The 20272-nt window shown below is 42.8% G+C and overlaps 1 protein-coding gene across 2 annotated transcripts in view; it reads right to left on the bottom strand.

The window, feature by feature from the left end:
* fgfr3 (fibroblast growth factor receptor 3) overlaps positions 1-20272 on the bottom strand; it is a 65016-nt gene that overhangs the window by 9934 nt on the left and 34810 nt on the right. The window contains exons 6-14 of one of the 2 annotated variants that reach the window (XM_069160782.1): positions 11228-11351; positions 10909-11099; positions 6616-6760; positions 4400-4575; positions 1547-1695; positions 1299-1420; positions 958-1068; positions 656-846; positions 52-174 (exon numbers count right to left, since the gene is read on the bottom strand). In XM_069160782.1, coding sequence (XP_069016883.1) covers positions 52-174; positions 656-846; positions 958-1068; positions 1299-1420; positions 1547-1695; positions 4400-4575; positions 6616-6760; positions 10909-11099; positions 11228-11351 — 1332 coding nt within the window. Of the gene's footprint in view, positions 1-51; positions 175-655; positions 847-957; positions 1069-1298; positions 1421-1546; positions 1696-4399; positions 4576-5244; positions 5390-6615; positions 6761-10908; positions 11100-11227; positions 11352-20272 lie in introns of both variants that reach the window. The other variant, XM_069160781.1, reaches the window with a different exon arrangement.

Raw genomic sequence — 20272 nt, 5'->3', positions numbered from 1 at the left:
GAAGACAAATAATATTTCCCCTACAGAAAACACTGAAGAGATGAGACTCACGTTCGTGGTCTTTTTGTAGTAGTCTATATTGTGCACATCTCTGGCGAGACCGAAGTCGGCGATCTTCATAACGTTGTCCTCTGTCACGAGGACGTTCCTGGCTGCCAGGTCTCTGTGGATGCACTGAGGGAAGAGGTGCAAACGCATCAAACACATGGTCAACACAACGCAATGCACTGGGACATAATAACACACACACACACACACACACACACACACACACACACACACACACACACACACACACACACACACCTTCATACACAGATGTAGGCTGACAATTTTCTTTCCTGACCTGAGAATCGAGCGTAAACCTTTAACTAACCTTTGACAAAACTTAAATTAATCTACTCCCAATTACTTTTTGTGAATCTCTAAAATGAAGATGATTTAACCTGAAAACATTCCTATTTTTTTAATTGCATCCAAAAACAACCCCACAAAACATTCACAAAGAAAATAAAGTTTGCTTTTGTCGAAAATGCAGAAAAAAAATAAAATAAATAAATGCTCAAATGTCCTTATTTTGTCAGATTACTTCCAGGTATTTCTATTTCCTTCGGAGTAATAACGAAGTTGAATTTGCAGCGTCACTGCGGCTGACCTTTTGCGAGGCGAGGTACTCCATGCCTCGGGCGACCTGGTAGGCGCAGGATACCAGGTCTTTGAACGTCAGCTGCTCGTCGGGGATCTTGCAGGTGTCGAAGGAGTAGTCCATGCCCGGCGGCCGCCGCGCCCGCAGGTACTCCCTCAGGTTGCCTTTGGAGGCGTACTCCACCAGGACGTACAGAGGACCTGCGTGGAAGGAGCACACAGACAACAGAGTCACTTCCAGGACGTGGTTGAATTCCTGCGTGAATCACCTCCTCCTCCTCCTCCTCCTCCACGCGGCGCTGCGGTGCTCACCGTCCTGCGTGCACGCTCCCAGCAGGTTGATAATGTTTTTGTGCTTTCCGATCATCTTCATCATCTCCATTTCTGACACGAGGTCGGACAAATCTTTATCCGTGGCGTCATCTGAGAGGAGCAGAAGAGAATAAAGCCGGACTAGAACATCAGTGCAATTTGCGCTTCGTTTGTAAAGAACGTAGAACACAAAAGCGAGAGAGAACAATGCACGATGAACAACGGAGCAGGAAAGACAGAATCCTGCTGATTTCCTTCAGGAAATCTCAGCGCATAATACCGCCGCTGTCACCGTCAAGGTCATGTATTAATTCCTGTTTGCAGCAACAGCGATTACGAACCTTTCAGCATTTTCACAGCAACAGTGAGTGGCTTGTTGGGCTTCTCCTTGTCAATGCCGACAGCCTCGGCCATTACCACCTGGCCAAAGCAGCCCTCTCCTAAAGGTTTTCCCAGAGTTAGCCTGAAACAGAAGAAAAATAAGTTTAGAGCTTCAAATTTTTATGCAAGCAATGTTGAGTTTAAAAAAATGTTTTTTTTTTTTTAATATGTTGCTTAGCAGCGTCGATTGTTTCTGGTTCTTTCGCACCTTGTTCGAGGGAACTCCCACTTGGGGTCGGAGGGCAGCTCCAGCTCGGAGACGTTGGCCAGCATCGGTCCGTCGCTGGACGACAGACGGGCGATCCTGACCAGCGGTGTGTTGGAGTTCATGGAGGAGTTGGAATCCAAGGACACCTGCTTGGGTGCAAAAAAACAAACTGTTATCGTCTCTGAAAGGGGACGAGAGATGTGCGTTCAAATAAAGACACAGAGGGAGAAAAAAAAAGACAACCTAACTGTGACCCTTGACCCAACAAAAATGAAACTAAAGAAATTCTTTCTTGAAAGATACTGAAAATGTTCTGGTTTGTAGAGAAACGGCCACCAGTTCACCTTGATTTGAGGTTTAAAAAAAAAAATAAAAAAAAATCATGTAGTGACTGAATGACTGACTGCAGCAACAGACTGCAGATATCCCACATTTCAGGACCGATATCAGCTCCTTCAGTTTCTATAAAAAAATTTAAAAAAAACCTCCTGACTTCTGACACCAGCAGAGACTTTTACAAACAGCCGGCCTGTGGCTGCATGCAGGAGGAAGCGGGAGCTAACAAAGACGGATGGAGGAGGATGCGGAGGTGGGCGAGCGTGTGGCGAGGTAGGATGGACACCTCTATCCATCAACGGGCTCCATTTCCAGACCGGCGGTCCCGTCGCTGAGCCCGTGGGCTCGACATCCTCCAACCATTTATCTGAATGCTGCGGGGGCCACGGCCCCCCTTTCCTGATGGATCTGTTTGTGTCAGATTGTCCCGGCTCAGCCCCTTCAGGAGGAGGTCCTGAAACAAACATGTCCACTTACCCGACTTCTCGACTGGAGGAAAATGAGAAAAATGCTGTGAAGCTAAAAAAGAAATAAACCCTGACCACAATTTCAGAGGCATGAAAAGTAATATCTGATAGAACATGCCACGAGGTTTACAGGAGATTTACTCAGAGTTATGAAAAAGAAAGGAGAGAAGCGGGAGATTAGCTTTACAAAAATGAAGCAAAGATTACAGAAAAATGCAATAAGAAGTCTTCCTGCACGGCCTTATAAGAGCATTTATATGAAGGTAGCAGAAACAGAAATTATTTAGAGGCTACAATTAGCTCCTATTTGACAAGAAAAATACACACAACATTTACAGCTAAAACTTTACTCTGGTTTGTAAAAGTTGTGTGCTTGTTTTCCAAGAAGTGAACTGACTGACTTTCAAGTAATACCAAATGCATCTTTTGCATTTTGAGGAAAACAACCCTTCAATTACAAAACTGGAAAGCTGGAGTTTGCAGAAAGCAACCACACGGCGGCTTTGTCCTGCACACAGCGGGAGTCCAGCCGGGTGGGGCTGCTCCGGTAATGACAAACTCATCTACAGTTTAGACGTTCAGCCAAGCTTTACGATTACAAGATGAACATCTCTGCAGGGATTATAATTATTGCAAGAAACTAAAAGAAGTGTATCTGGAGATAATTTAAAACATAAAGACAAAAAATAGAAGCGAAGGAGCTCAGATAGAAGTCTTCTTATGAAAGTAAAATGGAGAGAAGATTAAAGGGGTGACTGAAAATGAATTAGTGTGCTCTAGTTTGTTCTTTCGAAAGCCTTCTTCTCTTATTGGACATGCCAGATTCTACTTCCTGGTTTGATGTGTCCTGGTAAAACCATTGATGGATGTTTCTCCCAACAGAGAACAAACCTTCTCGAAAACCTTCTTGCAAAGTCAATGCTTTTCCCAAAACATTTCTACTATTTAAAGCACCATTTAGACTGAAATGGCATTGATTTCTTTATCTGACAAAAACTCCTTTAAGATACAGAATCAAATGATCATTCAATCCTCAGACCCAGAGTTTAAAAAAATAAAAAATAACCAACAGTACCAATGTTAACCTGCGTACTAAACAGACGCTCATCTTTACAAAACGTCCTCAAAAGAATAGTTGAACTCTTTCTTGCCAAGAGTTAGTTGAGGTGATCAGTGTTAGCTGAAACCGTTTAGTTTAGCCCAAACTACCTAAAAAACGACGAACTTTACGATAAATAAACCCCCTTTTTTTTTTTTTCTTTTTTACAGATATTAAACAAATAAGATATATTGTGTTCATTTGTGAACTTTTTCAAGTTTTTATGCTAAGTAAGCTAAGCTAACCAGCTGCTGGCTCTGGCTTCATATTAAGACACACAGACATGAGAGTGGTGTCAAACTCTTCCTTCTGTCGTCAGGACTTGTTTTCACCTTAGTTTAGTCGTATTTATGCTTAAACCTGACGTGATTAGCCTGACGTTTTATCCATATTTCATTTGAACTTCGGACCCGACTTGAGATTTGTCTCGAACGCAGCTGTAAGACGCGACGACGCGGAGACTCCTTCGGACCGCAGCGACGCAGCTGCTCCGCTTAATGCTCCTCTCCAAACAGTTGAGGGGAGAGTGTGCGTTACACAGAGAGTGAAATCTAAAACTAACACTGACAGTCGCAGGAGGGCATAAATATCCCCGAGCTGAATCTGCTCCAAGATAAATGTGAACACATGTCACCGGTGTGATGCCTTCCAGCGTCCGCGCAGCCTCATTAACGCAGCGGGACGGGGGAGAGATCGGCGACTGATAGACGTATAATAACCTTATGTATTTATTAATACTTCGGCCTACACGAGTCCTTTTCTGCGTCCCAATTCTTCTTTCAAAAAGTTCTCGAAGTTGAAAAGGCAGATATTGTCATTTTAAACTCCTCTTCTTTCATTGTAGCACTTGCATCAAGTCAGTTTTGAGTTTTAAGCTAAATGCCAAATAGACAGGGAGAGAGGAAAAAGCGGGAAAAGTTTTGTACGAATCTTGTATCTACTTTCTGTTACCTGTCTCTTGAGAGGGAACTTGGACAGTTTTTGGACCGGAGGCGTGGGCAGAGTCTTCTGCGTGGTCATCCTCATGCGGCAGAGGATGCCGATGACCACGGCGAGGATGAAGAGCACGCAGCCCGTCACGTAGATGAGGATGTCGGCGTAGTAGTCCTCTTTCTCTGGGCTCACTGCTTCAGGAGGAAGGGGGTGAAAAACAGGGAAAGTCAGTGGAAATAAACACAAAAGATTCACAAAATATATATATATATATATTTGTATGGCTTTTTTTTTTTTTTTAAATGTGTTTTGTTCAGTAGCACATCTTTAGGAAGAATTCTCTACAAAATGGCGCCCATAAATCAAAGGATAAATCAAAAACTTGCCTTTTGCACACAGGAAACTGTGCACTCAGGGCAAAAATAATCAGCTTGTTGTTTTATCCTGCAGCAGGTAATTGCACCTGTGATGTGCTTCTCCCCGGGGAGGTAATTATTGTCTTGAACAGCGAACATAGAAATGTCTTTAAATTTCCGCGTGTAGCCTCGAGACGTTTAAACAGACGATCTGCTCTGATTAAAAAGCGTCTTCAATTGAAGGGATGGATTACACGTTCGGTTGGCTCAATCAAAGGGGAGACGACAGTTACTTATACCGTGTTAACAAGTCACAATCTATGATGATGCATGACAATTAGCTTTGAAAAATGAATGGCAAAGATTGTACTACTGAGCAAAACATGAAAAAAAGAAAAGAAAAGTGCAGCAGCAATTACAGTTCAATGGAGTTTAAAACATTTTAAGATGATGTAGGTGGAAGAACTGGCCGACAAAGAGACCTGTAAAAACTGAAGAGGAATATACCTGGAAGCACCGTCAGCCAAGCAGAGTGGTAAGCATAGCCGATAGAGTTCCCTGCCAGACAAGTGTACTCGCCCGCATCCTCAAAAGACACATTGGTCAAGAAGAGAACCTCTAGCTCCTTATCTGTAGTGTTAATGCCGGCCGTCTGTGGAGGATGAGAGATGGAGGAGGGAGGAGGGAAAGAGAGAGGAGAGGAGAGATATCATGAGCCCAAAGCTTCTCAGAGGAAACACCAAAATAAAACCCCGAAGGAAAAGAAAAGGTCGGCCATGCTGCTTTTGTTTCTGCTGACAGCAGCGCCACCACCACCACCTGAAAACACCCAAGCAGCACCGTCACCACGCTGCGGAGGAAGCTGGTTGGTTCAACCCAAGACCACAGGCAGCTTTTCATACAAATCCACTTGTATCTTTGAGATACTTGCATTCATGTCAAGAATTTCTACCACTTGCAGAAGCACTTGAGTTTAAACTGAACCGGCGTACAGTTTACCTGACGTCAAAGCAAACCAGATCCCTTCAACGCAAGCTCTAATCTGCAAAAATCTCGATGAGTCAACATTTTCTTTGTTTTTAGACCTTCTGTAGTTTAAGACGAAGTGTTTTATGGCAGAATAGTTGACACAGAAAAGTCTACTTGTGCTTTTTGATCCGTTTTTCTTCCAGGAGTGCCTCAAGGATCTAGTCTGGGTCCTCCAAGCTTTATCAACGTTGTTTGATTATAGAACCAAATTTACATGAAAATGTTAGTCCACTAATACAATATATTATTAACAAAGCATCAGTGCTGTTGTGGTTTTCATCCTTTAACTAGTCTTTGCTGTGATGACCAGTCGGGGAGTGTGTTGCAAAGCCGCTGTTTAATGTGTAGCATTTGTTCTCCAGGCCTCGGTAATGAACATCGACATCCAGACCCAGTTATGAATCAAGAGTCCTGCTGCACACTTTCATATAAAAGCACATTAATATAGCAGGAGAATGCACTCCCAGGGAAATCAATACAGGTATATGTGTGTGGGGGCTTTTATATTTATATGTGTGTGTTTTTGTGTAAAGGTGGTTCCTGGGTGTGCGACGGTGAGACTTTACCATAATTAACTGTGCAATGTTGCGTTTGTTATTGATCAGGGAGGAAGACAAAGTGGCACCGGGAGTTAAAATGGATGACAGCTCGCAAAATGTAAGCAGTTGAACCCAGCAGGAGGAGTGTTTGTGCGTGTGTGTGTGTGTGTGTGTGTGTGTGTGTGTGTGTGTGTGTGTGTCATATTAGCGAGCCAGCGAGCCGATCAAACCCACAACCCAGGAGGAACGCTGCAGAGAAAGAGGAGGCGCAGCAGAGGAAGGCGGTCGCGTATCAGAGCTCAGGATTTACCTGCTCTGTGCATCTTAAGCCAGAAAGCGTTTTCCGACTTGCCTACAAAGTTGGAGGCGCGACACCAGTACTTCCCGGCATCGCTCTCTGTCACGTTGGACAGTTTCAACTTACTGTGGGCCTCCGTGTGTTTACTGACAACACTCTGTAAGGAGGGGAAAATTGAGAGGCACAGTGAGGCCTTCACAGGTCCTGCATGACGAACACATCGTGACAACATATAATGCAAACGGAGAGGCAGGAAGGAAGGTGAAGTACTGCAACAAATTCATATCAAACTGATTACAGGCATCATAAAAGTAGACTTTATAATAGAATAGTTGCATATTAGATTGTGGCTGAGAGTACATCTAATAAGAAAAGAAATGTACATTGCTAGTTATCATTTACTGTTTACTGTTTGTGTTGAAACCTGCTTCCCTTCTTTTTATTTGAGTAAATGTCAAAATAAAGTCGAATAATCCTCTGTTGAAGTAATGTTTTTACATTTCTTGCTGCTAACTTTGCTTTTACGTTTCTGTTTGAGTACAAATCAAACAAATGAGTTACAACTTATTAATTGCCGACTTTTAAAGAAACTAGTACATTTATTTTACAACTTTAGAGACAGCTACGGTTGCAGTTTTCTCCCCTGCTTCCAGTCTTGATGCTAAGCTAAGCTAATTCTTGGCTCTTGCTGCACTGTAACACAGACATGAGAGTGATACATTGAAATGTGTTTGTGAGATTAAAAGCACAACCTGTAAAATCACAAACACACAACAACACACACGCTGTACACAGTAAGACATGCTGTCCTAGGGTAGATTAAAGGCAATTACAGTGTGTCAATCTTCCTGAAGTGTTTGCATTAACACACATTGCACACACTGCCGCTGAATAATTAAATGGGTTAAAGCACATAAAGGAGAAAACATATCATGTTTTATAGCTGCTTAATAAACATCCAGGGCTCGGCTCCAGACGCCCCCCCCCCACCCCCGGCCCCTCCCTCCCACAGGGTGAGTCGCTTAGCGTTAAATCTTTTTCCAGGCATCAAAAGAGCGATTAAAAAATAAAAAATAAAAAAAAAATATGACCATGACCCCCCCCCCCCCCCATCCTTAGCTGGGTTTTAACTCCTACAGTATATGCCACACATGAGAGAGCATATCACGTCTGAATGAACTGTGGTGGGCCTGACAGAGAGGGGGGGGGGGTGGGAGAGGGAGGGGGAGAGAGAGAGAGAGAGAGAGAGAGAGAGAGAGAGAGAGAGAGAGAGGCACATACAAATCTCAGTAAATACTGTTTCAATTATGCGGTAGTCGAAAATAGAGCGTGGAGCCGCGGTCTGGGCTGTCAGGCTTTCTTTCCCCCCTTCTCTCTCCCCTTTTCTTTCTTTCTTTCTGTTGGCCTGTGTTTCTCCTCCTTTTACTCTCCCTCCTTTATCTCTTTTATTCTATCCCTTTCTTCTCTTCGTCTGTCGCCACCTTCTCAGACTTCTTTGGAAAACTCACAAACTGATCTTTTCCGTGAAGGTTGTGACGGCAATCGGATCTACTAACACATCCTTATTAACACTTCCAGCATTCAAGTCTGAATAAAAGGCCAACACATAGTAAAAATAAACAGACATTAAAAAGGCGCCTTGTTCTGCTCTCTTTGAACACTGTAATAAATTTGACATTTAATTATAACTTCTTTTGCACAAAGAACATAAAATTGTATGCTCAGTCCGATTCATGACTTGAGAATGCACCACTTTAAAAATGACATCTCAACATTTAACCAGTGAGCTTCATATTTAATTTATAGATATGTAAGTGGTATCGATCTTCTTATCGAACTCGCAACAAAAACAGGCCTGTCAATCAAACAGACACGCCCCCAAAACACTGCTTTTTGAGGCTTATTTTCTAATTAATGACGGATTATTCTCAGATGGACCGCCAGAAAACAAATAAGAAGAAGTGACTTGAGCTAACAACACCGAAATAACTAAACTAATAAATTGTATTGACTGAGAATTTCATGAGAGACGTTGAATGGGAGTCTGTGGAGCCGGAAGCTTTTTGGTGCCGACCTCTGGTGGCACTTGGTGGTATTGCAGCTTACGGTATTTCCGCATCCTTCGCTCTCATGAAAGTTATTATTTGAGACTTCAGCTGCAAAATAATCCATTATTTATGCAGCCTGGGAGCTCCTCTACACCCGCATTGTTACTTTCAACTCATTGCTGAATAAAATTAAGTTTGAAAGTCAAAAATCCATCACCTCCAGAAATAGTCTGAAAAGGACTTATTTCTCTGTCTCCTGTCACTCTCCTTCGTCTCTCAGCTAAATTTCTATCTCTTGCTCCCTTTTTTCTTGTCTCAATTTCATATCTTATTTCCTCCTTTCTATCTTTCTTTCTTTCTCTCTCCTGTCTGTCTCCCTGCTTGCCTCGCGAACTCCCTTCTCACCCTCCATCTTAACCCACCGCTGTCACACATTCTCCCTCTCCCTCTCTCCCTGCTGACTTTGCCCTTCCTTGTATTCCTCAACTCATTTTTTCCATGGCTTTTTTGTGTGCCTCTTCTCTCTTTCCTCCCTCCTCCTCCTCCTCCTTCCTCCTCCTCCTCCTCAAACCACGCGACGCAGCACATCTGACGGCAGCGGCGGTTAACAGAGCCCGTCTCTCTCCCTGCGTTGCCGCCACCACAGCAGTTAACTTAGTCCAAACCAGATGTTTGTTTTATTCTCTCTCTCCCCTCTCTCTCTCTCTAGAGGCAGAAAAAAAAGGGGGATGTGGGGGGGGGGGGGGGGGTGAAGCCAAATGAGAAAGCAAAAAGCCCTCTCAGTTTTTTGCTGTGGGAGTCTTCCTCTCTTCACCCCGAATCAAAAAGCATGCCTCTCCGTGGGTTTAGGGTGTTGTCCTCTCTCTCTCTTGGTGAGGAATGTTTTCTGCTCTATTCTTGAACACCAATGCTGCGTGGGGGGGGGGGGGGAACCTCCTAAGACTATCTGACACCTTCCCCGCTGCGTTTATTTAACCTTCATTTCACCAGGGAGCGTTCAGGGTTGACAAATCAAACAAAGAGCGGCATCGGAGGAACCACAAAGGCTGCAGACAAACAATATGGGAGCAAATATAACTCAAAAATGAATCAAAAAATTTGAATATCAGTGATTATTGTATAATGTACTCTTTCATAGTCTTGCATGCTACTTTATGTATAATTGTAGTAACACATCTGGCCAATCAGCAAGAAAAGGCATCATTGATTTGAGGTTGGCCCCCTAGTGTGGCAGGTAGATTATGACCTTTAAGGTACAGATGTGCTTTTGTCAGGGTGTTATCTGTGATTTAATCAGTAAAATATTTAGTTTTTCTGACATTTTCTCCTAAAGTTGAATTAAATCTGGAGATGTACTGGAGTTCAGAGAAGAAGATACCATATAAGAGGCCCAAGAAGAAGACTGCTGATAGTCAGGACAACATGGAGCATGATTTTTTTTTTTAAATGAAAATATACATTTTATAATCCAACAAGGAGAAACTTCTTGTTGATTGTCAGTCTGTTAAATACTGACTAAAACAATAAAAACATGATTACTTGCATCAACTTTAATCTCCTTTTCAGCAGCTAAACAAATTAGAATCTTGCAATTTGGCTTTAATAGTATGACCCAAGATAAATGATCAAATTTGATTTAATAATCAATTTCTGTCTGAACATGCATGTATTTGCACTCTAATATCTGCTTACTTCTAAAATGCCCTGTTTAATTTCATGGCTGATTGGTTGGTGGAACTACTGGTTAAATATAACTGGTTGGTAGTTAGTTTATTATAGCAATAAGAATACATTTAGGCTGGTAAAAGATTCACAGTGTTGGCAATCAGTGGATATAATCCTGCGTTGATCTCTAATTTAGTTCCTTTGGAAGAAGGTTCGACAGCAAGAAAACTGAAACATCTTGACGGAAAAAACTAAAATACACCTTTAATTATAATCACTAGAATAAAGGGTTAAATGCATCACATATGAACAGAAACCTGCACGGTGACATCATTAGGTTCCTCAGTGTACATAACATGCTGTAAGGTGCAGGTGAGGTTTCTGTTCCCATAATGAAGGTTTAGTGTTAGAGGAATGAACTCTGAGTAGTTATACGCCGTAGTGAGGAGAGCCTGTGGGCCCCGCAGACCTCCCTACTGTAAGAGCTCATTAAACAAGACATTTAGGAGAGATTAATTATGAGCAGAATGATCCCAGGCTGCGATCGGCTCCAGGCGCTGAGACCCGGACTAATTAGAAAACATGAACCCACCTTCAGGATGTTGACGTAGGGAACGCCGTCGGGGCCGTAGCGGCTGCCGTTCACCTCGATGTGTTTGAGCCACTGGATGTGCGGCTGGGCGTCGCTGTACACCTTACAGTGGAACTCCACGTCGCTGCCCACCACCACTGTCTGATTGGCCGGCAGGCCCGCCTGGAGGATGGGCCGGTGAGGTGACCGCTCTGAGGAAAGAGAAGCATCGGCACAAGTCATGCATGGGAATAATGTGCCGGAGGAGACGCAGATGTGATGTGGTGCATGATGTTTGCATGATTATTTATTCATAGTTGACATAAAAGTGAACGTTTACCGAGCACATCCAGCTGGTAGGTGTGGGAGATGGTGCCGTACTTGTTCTGCACCACACAGGTGTAGTTCCCCCGGTCTGACGGCACGGCGCTCTCCATCACCAAGCTCCACTGCTGGTGTCTCAGCTGGGGGAGAAGGACGGACAAAAGAATATTTAATATATGTCATTACAACACATCCAAACAGTGAGCATACCGAGCGTATTTCGAAGAAATCTTCGGGGGAATTTGGTATCATACAGACAAGAAACACACAAGTACTCATTTAGTTCTGTATAATCCTATTTGTGATGACAGGCTTGTTTATAGAGACCAAATTTACAAGCTGGTCTCCGAGGATTCTGTATCATCTGTTTGTAATGGAAGCAGAAGAAACGTGAAGCAGAAATTGTACAAAATGTATGTAAATTCAACGGCCCATTCTTAAACTGACAAATTCTCCTTTAACGGACACATCATCCTCCTATTTATACAAATGGGCCGAGTTAAAACCCTCCTCCAGTGTCACATCTGCTGCTTCCTTTGAGCGTGTTTTGTGCAGGGCATGTTTACCGGGGGCAAAACAACATCTGAAATTATATTAAAACTTGATGCAGAACAGACGTGACAAGTTGAAAACCATCTTTTTGACGTGGTGTAAATGTCTGGATGGTAAATTGTTGTGTGTGGCAGCAGAGAGCAGGTAACTGGTGCACACTTTGGATCATATTTCAGAAGAACATTTTTTTTTTAAACTTTTTTACAAGATATAAGTAGAAATTTGATGGGATTGCTTTGCAAATATGAGCAATGATGGCAAAAATACTCGAAACAGAATGGCAAAAAGCCCCAAAATGTTTGAGCAATCACTTAAACTAATTGAAATAATGATACAAAGAAGATATGGGGTTATTTTCATAAGCGAGCGCTCAGTAAAGTCTCTTAAAAGTGTTTTCTTCTCTGCCTGCAGACAGGATTTTTCTTGCACCTCTGAATTTGGTTCCACCGTGCCACTCAAGTTCAATCCATCCCTGGAGAGTTGCGGGGTAAGATTCTGCGGAGTAATTCAAACCAGGTGTGTGTCTGAATGGCGGCAGCAGACAGATACTAACTTGACAGATTCAGAAGCTGCTCGGGGGAGAGGAGGAGGGGGGGGGGGGGAAATCTGCTCCGCATCAGCAGGCGGAGTCTCCACGGGCCAACGGGGGCCGACCTGCTCGGTTTAAGTGGAAACGTGAACTCCTCGGAAAGAAGGTCAGAATTACTAACGACGGGAGCGAGTGATGTCAACGAAGAGGCTTTTCAGGGTGGAACACTTCACATCACCTGCGTCGGAAAATGTGCCGACCCAGAGGAGGTTTTCTTTCACAAACATTTAACCCCACGCGTTCGGTTCGGGTGACCGGCCAGCCATTCATAGAAGCTTTATGTATATTTGTAGGTGGAGGATCACGCGCTCCTCGCCCCCCTCCCCCGTTCAACCAACACCATACACTTCTCCACTCTTGGAGGCGCACGCGGAAAATTATGTACCAGTGTAAATATTATGCCTCAGTGTGCTTCTTGCAGTTGCGTGGTAACGTAGAGCAGGCCGCCCGCTCAACGCTGGCAAATGCTTTTTTTTTTTTTTTTTTTTTTTCAGAGCTGCCGGCTCCACCCCGTCTACCCCTCTTAGAGCCTGGGAGTCAAACTGAAGTCAATGGCTGCTCTCATGAGCAGATGAGTGACGCCTTGTGCTGCGGTCGCCGGGCCCGAAGCTGAGCAGAGAGGAGGAGGAGGGGGGAGGAGGGAAAAAAAGAAAAGAAGAAAAGATGGCGACACGAGAGGATGGAAGCTAAAAGGTGGTAAAATATGAGCTGGAGTTGATGCTCAGAAGCCAAGACCACCTACAGAATCATTTTATTCTAGTCTTGATTTCATAAGACATTCAATGATATCCAGGCAAAGTACATTTACTTCTGTTCTCTACTTCGTTGGTACTTTGAAGTTCAAACTTTTATTTTGAAAACTGCAAATTTCTGAATAGGAATATCAACAAAACAAGGTGAAAGATTTTAGGAGTTTATTTTCCAAGTTAGACTGAAGCTTATAATCATGGATACTCTTTAATTCGCTGTGTTGAGGAGCACGATTCAACTGTACTTCTGGTGTTTACTGTACAGCTTTGTTGCATTTTCTTTGTAACATTTGAGAAAAAAAGAAACCAAATTAAACCTAAGTGACAAGGAGAAAGTATATTTACTTTTGCTCAAACATGTGTAACATTTCAATGAAGACATAATGATACATAAAATGGGACTATGATTCAAAAGTTTACAACAAAGGAACATGATATATATATAACTATCACAGTCACTTAAAGTCATCAACTGGCTTATAATTTGTTACTCAAGTGTATGAAACCATTAAAAACCATTTCAGGAACCGTTTTAGTGTGATGAAATTTGAACTCTGTTAGTATCAAATAATCCATCCTTCTAAGTGTTGACTGTTTACACTGTAAACGAAGTTCATGTTAAAACAACTCAATGTAAAAGTTGAATTTTACTCATCATTGGATTAATGTTTTAAATCCAACTAAAGTTCAGGTTTAACTACAGAAATCAAAAAAAGTCCCTTTCACTCCATTTGAGAGTGTGTTCGATGGTCTAACATGTACACTCAAATGAAGTTGATTTAAACTCACAGAGTTTATTCTTATCTTTACTTGCCCTGTTTCATCCGCTAGTAGCTGTTGTTGCTTTGCAGAGTCTGATTTTACATTTAGCTGGAAACATTACGACTGCTAGTCTTTCTTTTATCTACCAACACTGCAGTTATAGCTGATTAAATCGTGGATATCTTTACATTTTCAAATGCAACACTTGAACTAAATTCCTTGCTTATGATATATATTAACGTTGACTCTACTTGAGTTTCCCTCCGCCTTTCTATTGGCACATTTCATTATTTCTCTACATACACACCACTTGCTTTTATTACCATGTTACGCTGGCTAACCCCCGCTGAACCTGCAGCATTAGTCCCCAAACGTGATAATCCCATCCATTCCAATCATGCCAGATTCCAACCAGAATTAAATTATTAAGCAGCTTACGTTAGAGTCATACGAGGCTTTAAAGGTTTTAGGGCTTTGGCTGTGGACGTACAGAACGGCGCGAGCCATGGGAATGGACAGGCGGGTTACACTGCAAAAAGTGTAAGAGTCTACGAAGAGAGCCGCGGAAAGGATTTGGATGAAAGAGGACGGAGGAGCGGGTTAGAAGTTCAGACTTTGTGTCGGAAATATCTTGGGGCAACGTAATCGGCTTTATTTTAAGATATTTCTGTTTGCTTCACAGAGCTTGCCATGGAAAACAGTGAAGTTACCTCATCCCTCTGGCAGATTCTTTCACTTACTTTAATCAAAACAAGAATTCAGGACTCCACTTCCAACTCTAACAACCTGTAAAGACGGAAATTTTTTACAGTGTAGTAGTTGTCTGAGAAAATACAGGAAGTTCTTTTCCCTTTATAGTATAAGCCCTCCGTCTTCACCTCGCAAAAATAGCCCTGTCAGAACCAGCGGGGCCAGTTACCAGAATTTATGAGTGTGTCAGAGCGGCCCACTGGCCTGGATCTGAGCTACCGTCTAATTTGACCCACGGAGAAGGCAGAAAAAGATAGACGCGGCCCCGAGGGCTCGCTATTAGAGCCCGGCAAAGTTTGTGGGTCCGCTGCCCGAGTTTGGCTCTGAAGGACGTTGCATCAACATGGAGGAGAGAACTGTAAAATTGGAATTGGAAAGTTCAAAGCAGAAAAAATGGGTAAGAAAAACCAAATAAATAGAATAATCTGTCTTTTGATAGCCATGGTGTACCTCAGACAGGGCAGGCAAACGAATAACCGCGGCAGGTCTAAAATTAAAAAGAGCCCAAAAATAATCTTGCAAAGTGTAGAAAAAATTATTCCGTGGCCCTAGACTCACAATCCAGGCTGTGTTAAAATCTGGACTGGAAAAAGAAGGATTTAAAGTGCTTAAAGTCTTAAAAAGTAACAGTGTGGAGCCAGTTTAAGAGCCCTGCCTTGGAAAGCTGTCAAAACAGGGATTGAAAAATCAGCTAAGTTCCGAGTGACCTGGATGGAGCGAAACACAATAATTGCATTGTCAACTTTCGTCCTGCTTGTGCCGCCGTAGTTTAACGTGAACACAATGAAATCCACCCCCCCCCCCCCCCCCCCCCCCCCGTCACATACGTGGCAGCGCACAACAGCGCCAGGAGACGCCTCAATGGGCCGAGGACACGCCCACCTCTTGCCACCTCCATCTGATGGCTCAATAGAGGTGACCTTTGACCTTTGAGGCCCTAGCCCTTCCATAAAGGAGCGCGCCGCATTTCGTCTGGGAAGGCGCACAATGCTCCGGCATGTCACCCTGCTGGAATTTCATTTTCCATTTTTACAAATGAGCCTCACGTCCTATTCACCGTTTCATTTAGTCTCAACAGACGTAGTGTTTGGTTCTCCGTGGTGCGTTTCAATAGACTTACAAAGAGTTTTTGAGATTGTACTGAATGTGGGGAAGAATATACCGAGAGGATTTTAGCGTACAAACATATACAGATCTGCAGGACCGGACAATCGAATACGGACACTTTGGTACTGAAGCTGCTGATTCAAACCTTCAAGAAAAAAATGTGTAGTTTGGATTTTCCTCCATAAATGCATTACTTCCAGGAATGGAGAGCATGTGGAAAAATCATTCAGACCATCATGGGGTATTAACATTGCTCTCTGAAAACTGGACTGGCTGATAAAATTCATGCCAGCAGCTCTTAAAAGCAGCGTGACTGACAACCACAATTACCGGGAGGCACTCAAAGAAGTTAAATTACACTAAATACAATACGACAACAGAACAGAATGGGATAGAAGACATTTTTAGTAGCTGTGATCAAGGACGGACTAAAACGGAGATATTTTCTTCATAATACTTCTCCTATACGATCTCCTTTAGTCTATTTCCTTTTCAACTTTTGCTGGTCGGCCCTAAAGTGCCACCTCTGAATGTCTTTATCATAAAGATGTTGGCATAATCTCTACTATCACCTCATAAAAAACACTTAATAGAGCTCCTTTTTTATCCCTTATTATATTGGAAAAAGGCAGAAAGTCCACCTTAATTTCATATTCAGAATTAAAAATGGAGGAGATTATTTTGCTCTTGACACAAACTCAACGTTGACAAATGCTGAAAACAAATGAGTCAATCTGCTTTAAATCCCTGCAGGACTTCGTCACATTTCCTGTAAAGTCTCGAAGCAAATGCTGAAACTATTTCGATCTTTTTACATTTCGCAAGAAAGAAAAAAGATGATGAATCTACTTGTCAAAATAGCTCCAGTCTTTAGGGAACAAAGGAGAACGCAGTGCATCCTCAGAAAAAGCCCACTTTCATCCTCTCCAGTGTGAAGACAGGTGGTGTTTTTTTTTGTCGGTGGGTAATGGACCTTAATGGCCCGCTCAGTCGGCAACTTTCTCTCTCACTCCTGCAGATCTGAAGCCACTTAGGCTAGATGACAAAACTGGCTGGTGGGAAGTACAGACTGGAGAGGACTCCACTGTGCTGATCAGCACGAATCAGTTAGCGGAGTCACACACACACACACACACACACACACACACACACACACACACACGCAGCCCTGAGAGACGTGTGACAAAACCGACCCATCACCCGTCAAAAGACCCCCCCAAAAAAAATCTGCCACGGTCGTGATTTATTCAGACAAAATTAACCACGGCTGTCAAATGAGAAACGATCTCAATATGGACGCAGGAGGACGACGGGCTTCACCTTGAAGACCCGGTCGGAGGAATAGAGTCTTTAGAAGTCCATTGTCAGGCTGTCAGGGACTCAGAGTCGGCCGTCTACCCCGCGACCCCCGCCGGATGAACTCATCACAGGCTGATGGGAGGCGGGGTGACGAGGGCGGTGACACAAGGGGAACTGAATGGGAGGCCGAAAATGTCTGTCATGACATCGAATTGTTGTATTCTGTTTATTATGTGTCTGACGGCACAATGACGATTCAATCTTCAGCTGTTTGAATATTGATCGACTTTTTTTTTTGCTTCTTTTCTCTACTTTTTATAAAGTTATTGGTGATTGACGCACATGCTTTTCTCTTAGTGTCTTTAGGGGTCCACTGATGCATTTTTTTGTTATCATTTCCTGCAGCTTTCACGGCATAATTACAGTATTTATCAAAAAATATCATAGATAGAGATGGTGGTTAGCATGAGCAGCGTTAGCTACAAAGGAAAGCACAAAGGAAAAAAGGGTGCTATAGAAAGAATAAAGAAAAGTTCTTATTGCATTTGATTGACAGGTGATTTGTTCACCGCAGAAACACAAAACAACCACGAGCACGTTAGCGGGAACAAAAGAATAAAAAAGGGGCACCTGATGGACGACCATGATCAAAATTAGGTGACAATATAATAGAATTAGGCACATCAGTCAACTTAATTGCTGATAATATGAATAGATTTTTAGTGCAAATATGTTTCACAGCAAAATGAGTCTTGATGGGAAGATGTTGACATTATCTGCAGTAGTTTATGAAAAAAAGATGCTTATGGGGAGTTTTTGAAATACATTTTTTAAATAATAAGAGCAGCATGAATGTGTCTCAGTGGACGAGATCTAAAAATCTGTCTGTTTTATGTTTTTTTTGTTTATTTTTACAGATAAAAAGACCAAATAAAAAAATTTCTTGCAGTGGGCAGACTGGTGGTGAGGTCAGCAGAGGTTTTGACATGAGGACGGGGTGAAGCTGTTACTCGTGACACCCCCCCCCACCGAGGCCTGGCCGTGTCACACACTTGTCTGTCATGATTGTATAGAGGATGACCTCTCCCTTCACCTCCCTGAAGGCCAACAGTGGCCACACAGTGATCGGCTGACTTGATTGTAAAAACGGCTTTGGGACAAGAAAGGAGAGGGAGCGAGTGATAACATCTCGATGAAGACACGAAGAAGAACGTCTTAATAATTACATAACAAGTCCATCACAACAAATTATTCATACGTGTGCAGCGTTTTCCAGCATGCCTCTTTAACATGATCATTTCATGGGTAATGATTTACAAATCTAAGCTACCTGTTCCAGATCATTCAGGAATATATTTAATGCATTACTCTATTTTTCTGACTGGAATTCAAAGAGCCACATCGATTTTCTTTTGTCAGAGAGAGAAACAAAGTTTATCACAAAAAGTCATGGCGAGCCAGTTCATTTTCTCTGTCATTGGTCAGAATATGATTATTTTTCAGTGGCAAATACAATATATGGTCAGGAATCTGCTCGTACTTTATACTGACCCCATCCAGCAGAGACCTGAGGAGTGAAGTGGCTTTAAAGCATAAAGGCAGTTGATTATTTAAAGCCAAAACTACCTAGAAGGGAATCCAAATGGTCATTTCTGCATGTAAGTGGTAAAACAAACCTTTCCCTTTGTGATGTAGGTGGACTAGTCCTTTAAAATAAACAATAAACTCGTGCATTAAAAGACATATTTTCTTCATGCTCCTGTTCTGCTTTAAGCTCACAATGCCAGTACAAGGTCAACAAGGATGTCACGTCCTCTGCAGAGAGTTTACTGTGAAGAGGCAGCTTTCACTCTCTAATTAGACATTTAAAATCCTTCAGGAGCAAGTGTGCACAAAAAGGCTGCAGGGGGAAAATAAACAGAACAGTAAGCACCGCGCTGGAATGACACAGATTAGACCGACAGCAACGTCTTCATACATCCTCAAAAACACAACGCTGCTGTGCTCCTTAACTCCACACTGGTGAGTCACTTCGTGCAGAACGTGGACTCGCAGGGATCTGAAGGGGGAAGTTAAAGATTTGGTGAACAGGTGGAGTAAAAATCGCAGAGTGCTAACAACATAGCTGCTAACTTTATCATCAGCAAACCAACACATGCAAAGAGTTGGGGGAACGAGTCCAGTCCAGGCTGGAGCGTCCTGAGGGCTGGTGACAGGTGTGTGTGTGTGTGTTGTGTGTGTGTGTGTGTGTGTGTGTGTGTGTGTGTGTGTGAGTGTCTCTCAAGAGTGGGGACAGAGGGAGGGAGACAACTGCTGTTGGTCTGCTGGGAGCAGATGTTGGAGATCTCCGTAAACTGTTAATAGCTGCAGGATCTCATTACATTTAACCCTTTAAAGGCCAAAGCACCACTGGGGATGAATCGTCTCTCGCAGCCCGACACATGTTTACTCCGCTGAAACTGGAAGATGCAACTTCAGTTTGACAGAAAACTATTTAAATGGCCACTTTAGATGTTTTCTTTTTCTTTTTTACAGAGGCTGAGGTTTCTGCTGTATTTATACGTGACATTTAGTTAAAGCCAGAATGAGAAACTTCGAAAAGATTTCCTTTTAGAAATATATTAAATTTAAGAAATTATACTCATTCTTTCTCCATTCAAAACACTACTATGTTTGATTGCCTTTTAACAAACCCTAAATCATAAAAATTGAAAATAACTTTGAAATATGGTCGCTTTTAAAGAATTTAAAGTATTTTTTGCACTAGTTTTGTTCCAAAACTCTGTAAACGACAGTAAATAAAACTGCCTCCCGTCATCATGACTTTATTATAAAGACTGAGAAGGAGACAAATAAGATGCAGCAAAGAATTCACATCTCCGGGCATCATTTCTGAATGTACGTGCCATTAACTTGAAGTTTATTTTGAACCAAAACACACGTTTCGACTGTTTGAATTCCGATCTTCTTACCACACCGCGTTCGTCTTTTAATCCCGGCAGCTCGGGGCCGTTAAAGCAACACAAAAGTAAACCGAGCCCTGTTACTTTAAAGCAGCGCCATTCCACACGAGAGCTCGCTGTTCGGAGCCAATCTGATGACAAAACTGAGCACAACAGCTGTTTGCTGCGCCGCGTTACTGTCAACACGCGAGCACGCATGTATCCGTGCGCCGCTCTGATTTCAGCACGGCAGTTCCGCCCTCCAAATTTATTGTGGGCGGCTAAGTCGAGGCTGAGAGCCGTGCGTTTGC

This window comes from Embiotoca jacksoni, unplaced genomic scaffold, assembly GCF_022577435.1.
Source record: "Embiotoca jacksoni isolate LCO1_2020_lvr unplaced genomic scaffold, fEmbJac1.0.p SCAF_27, whole genome shotgun sequence".
NCBI lineage: Eukaryota > Metazoa > Chordata > Actinopteri > Embiotocidae > Embiotoca > Embiotoca jacksoni.
Note: the sequence above shows the minus strand (reverse complement) of the source record. Positions and strands in the feature narration are given on the sequence as shown.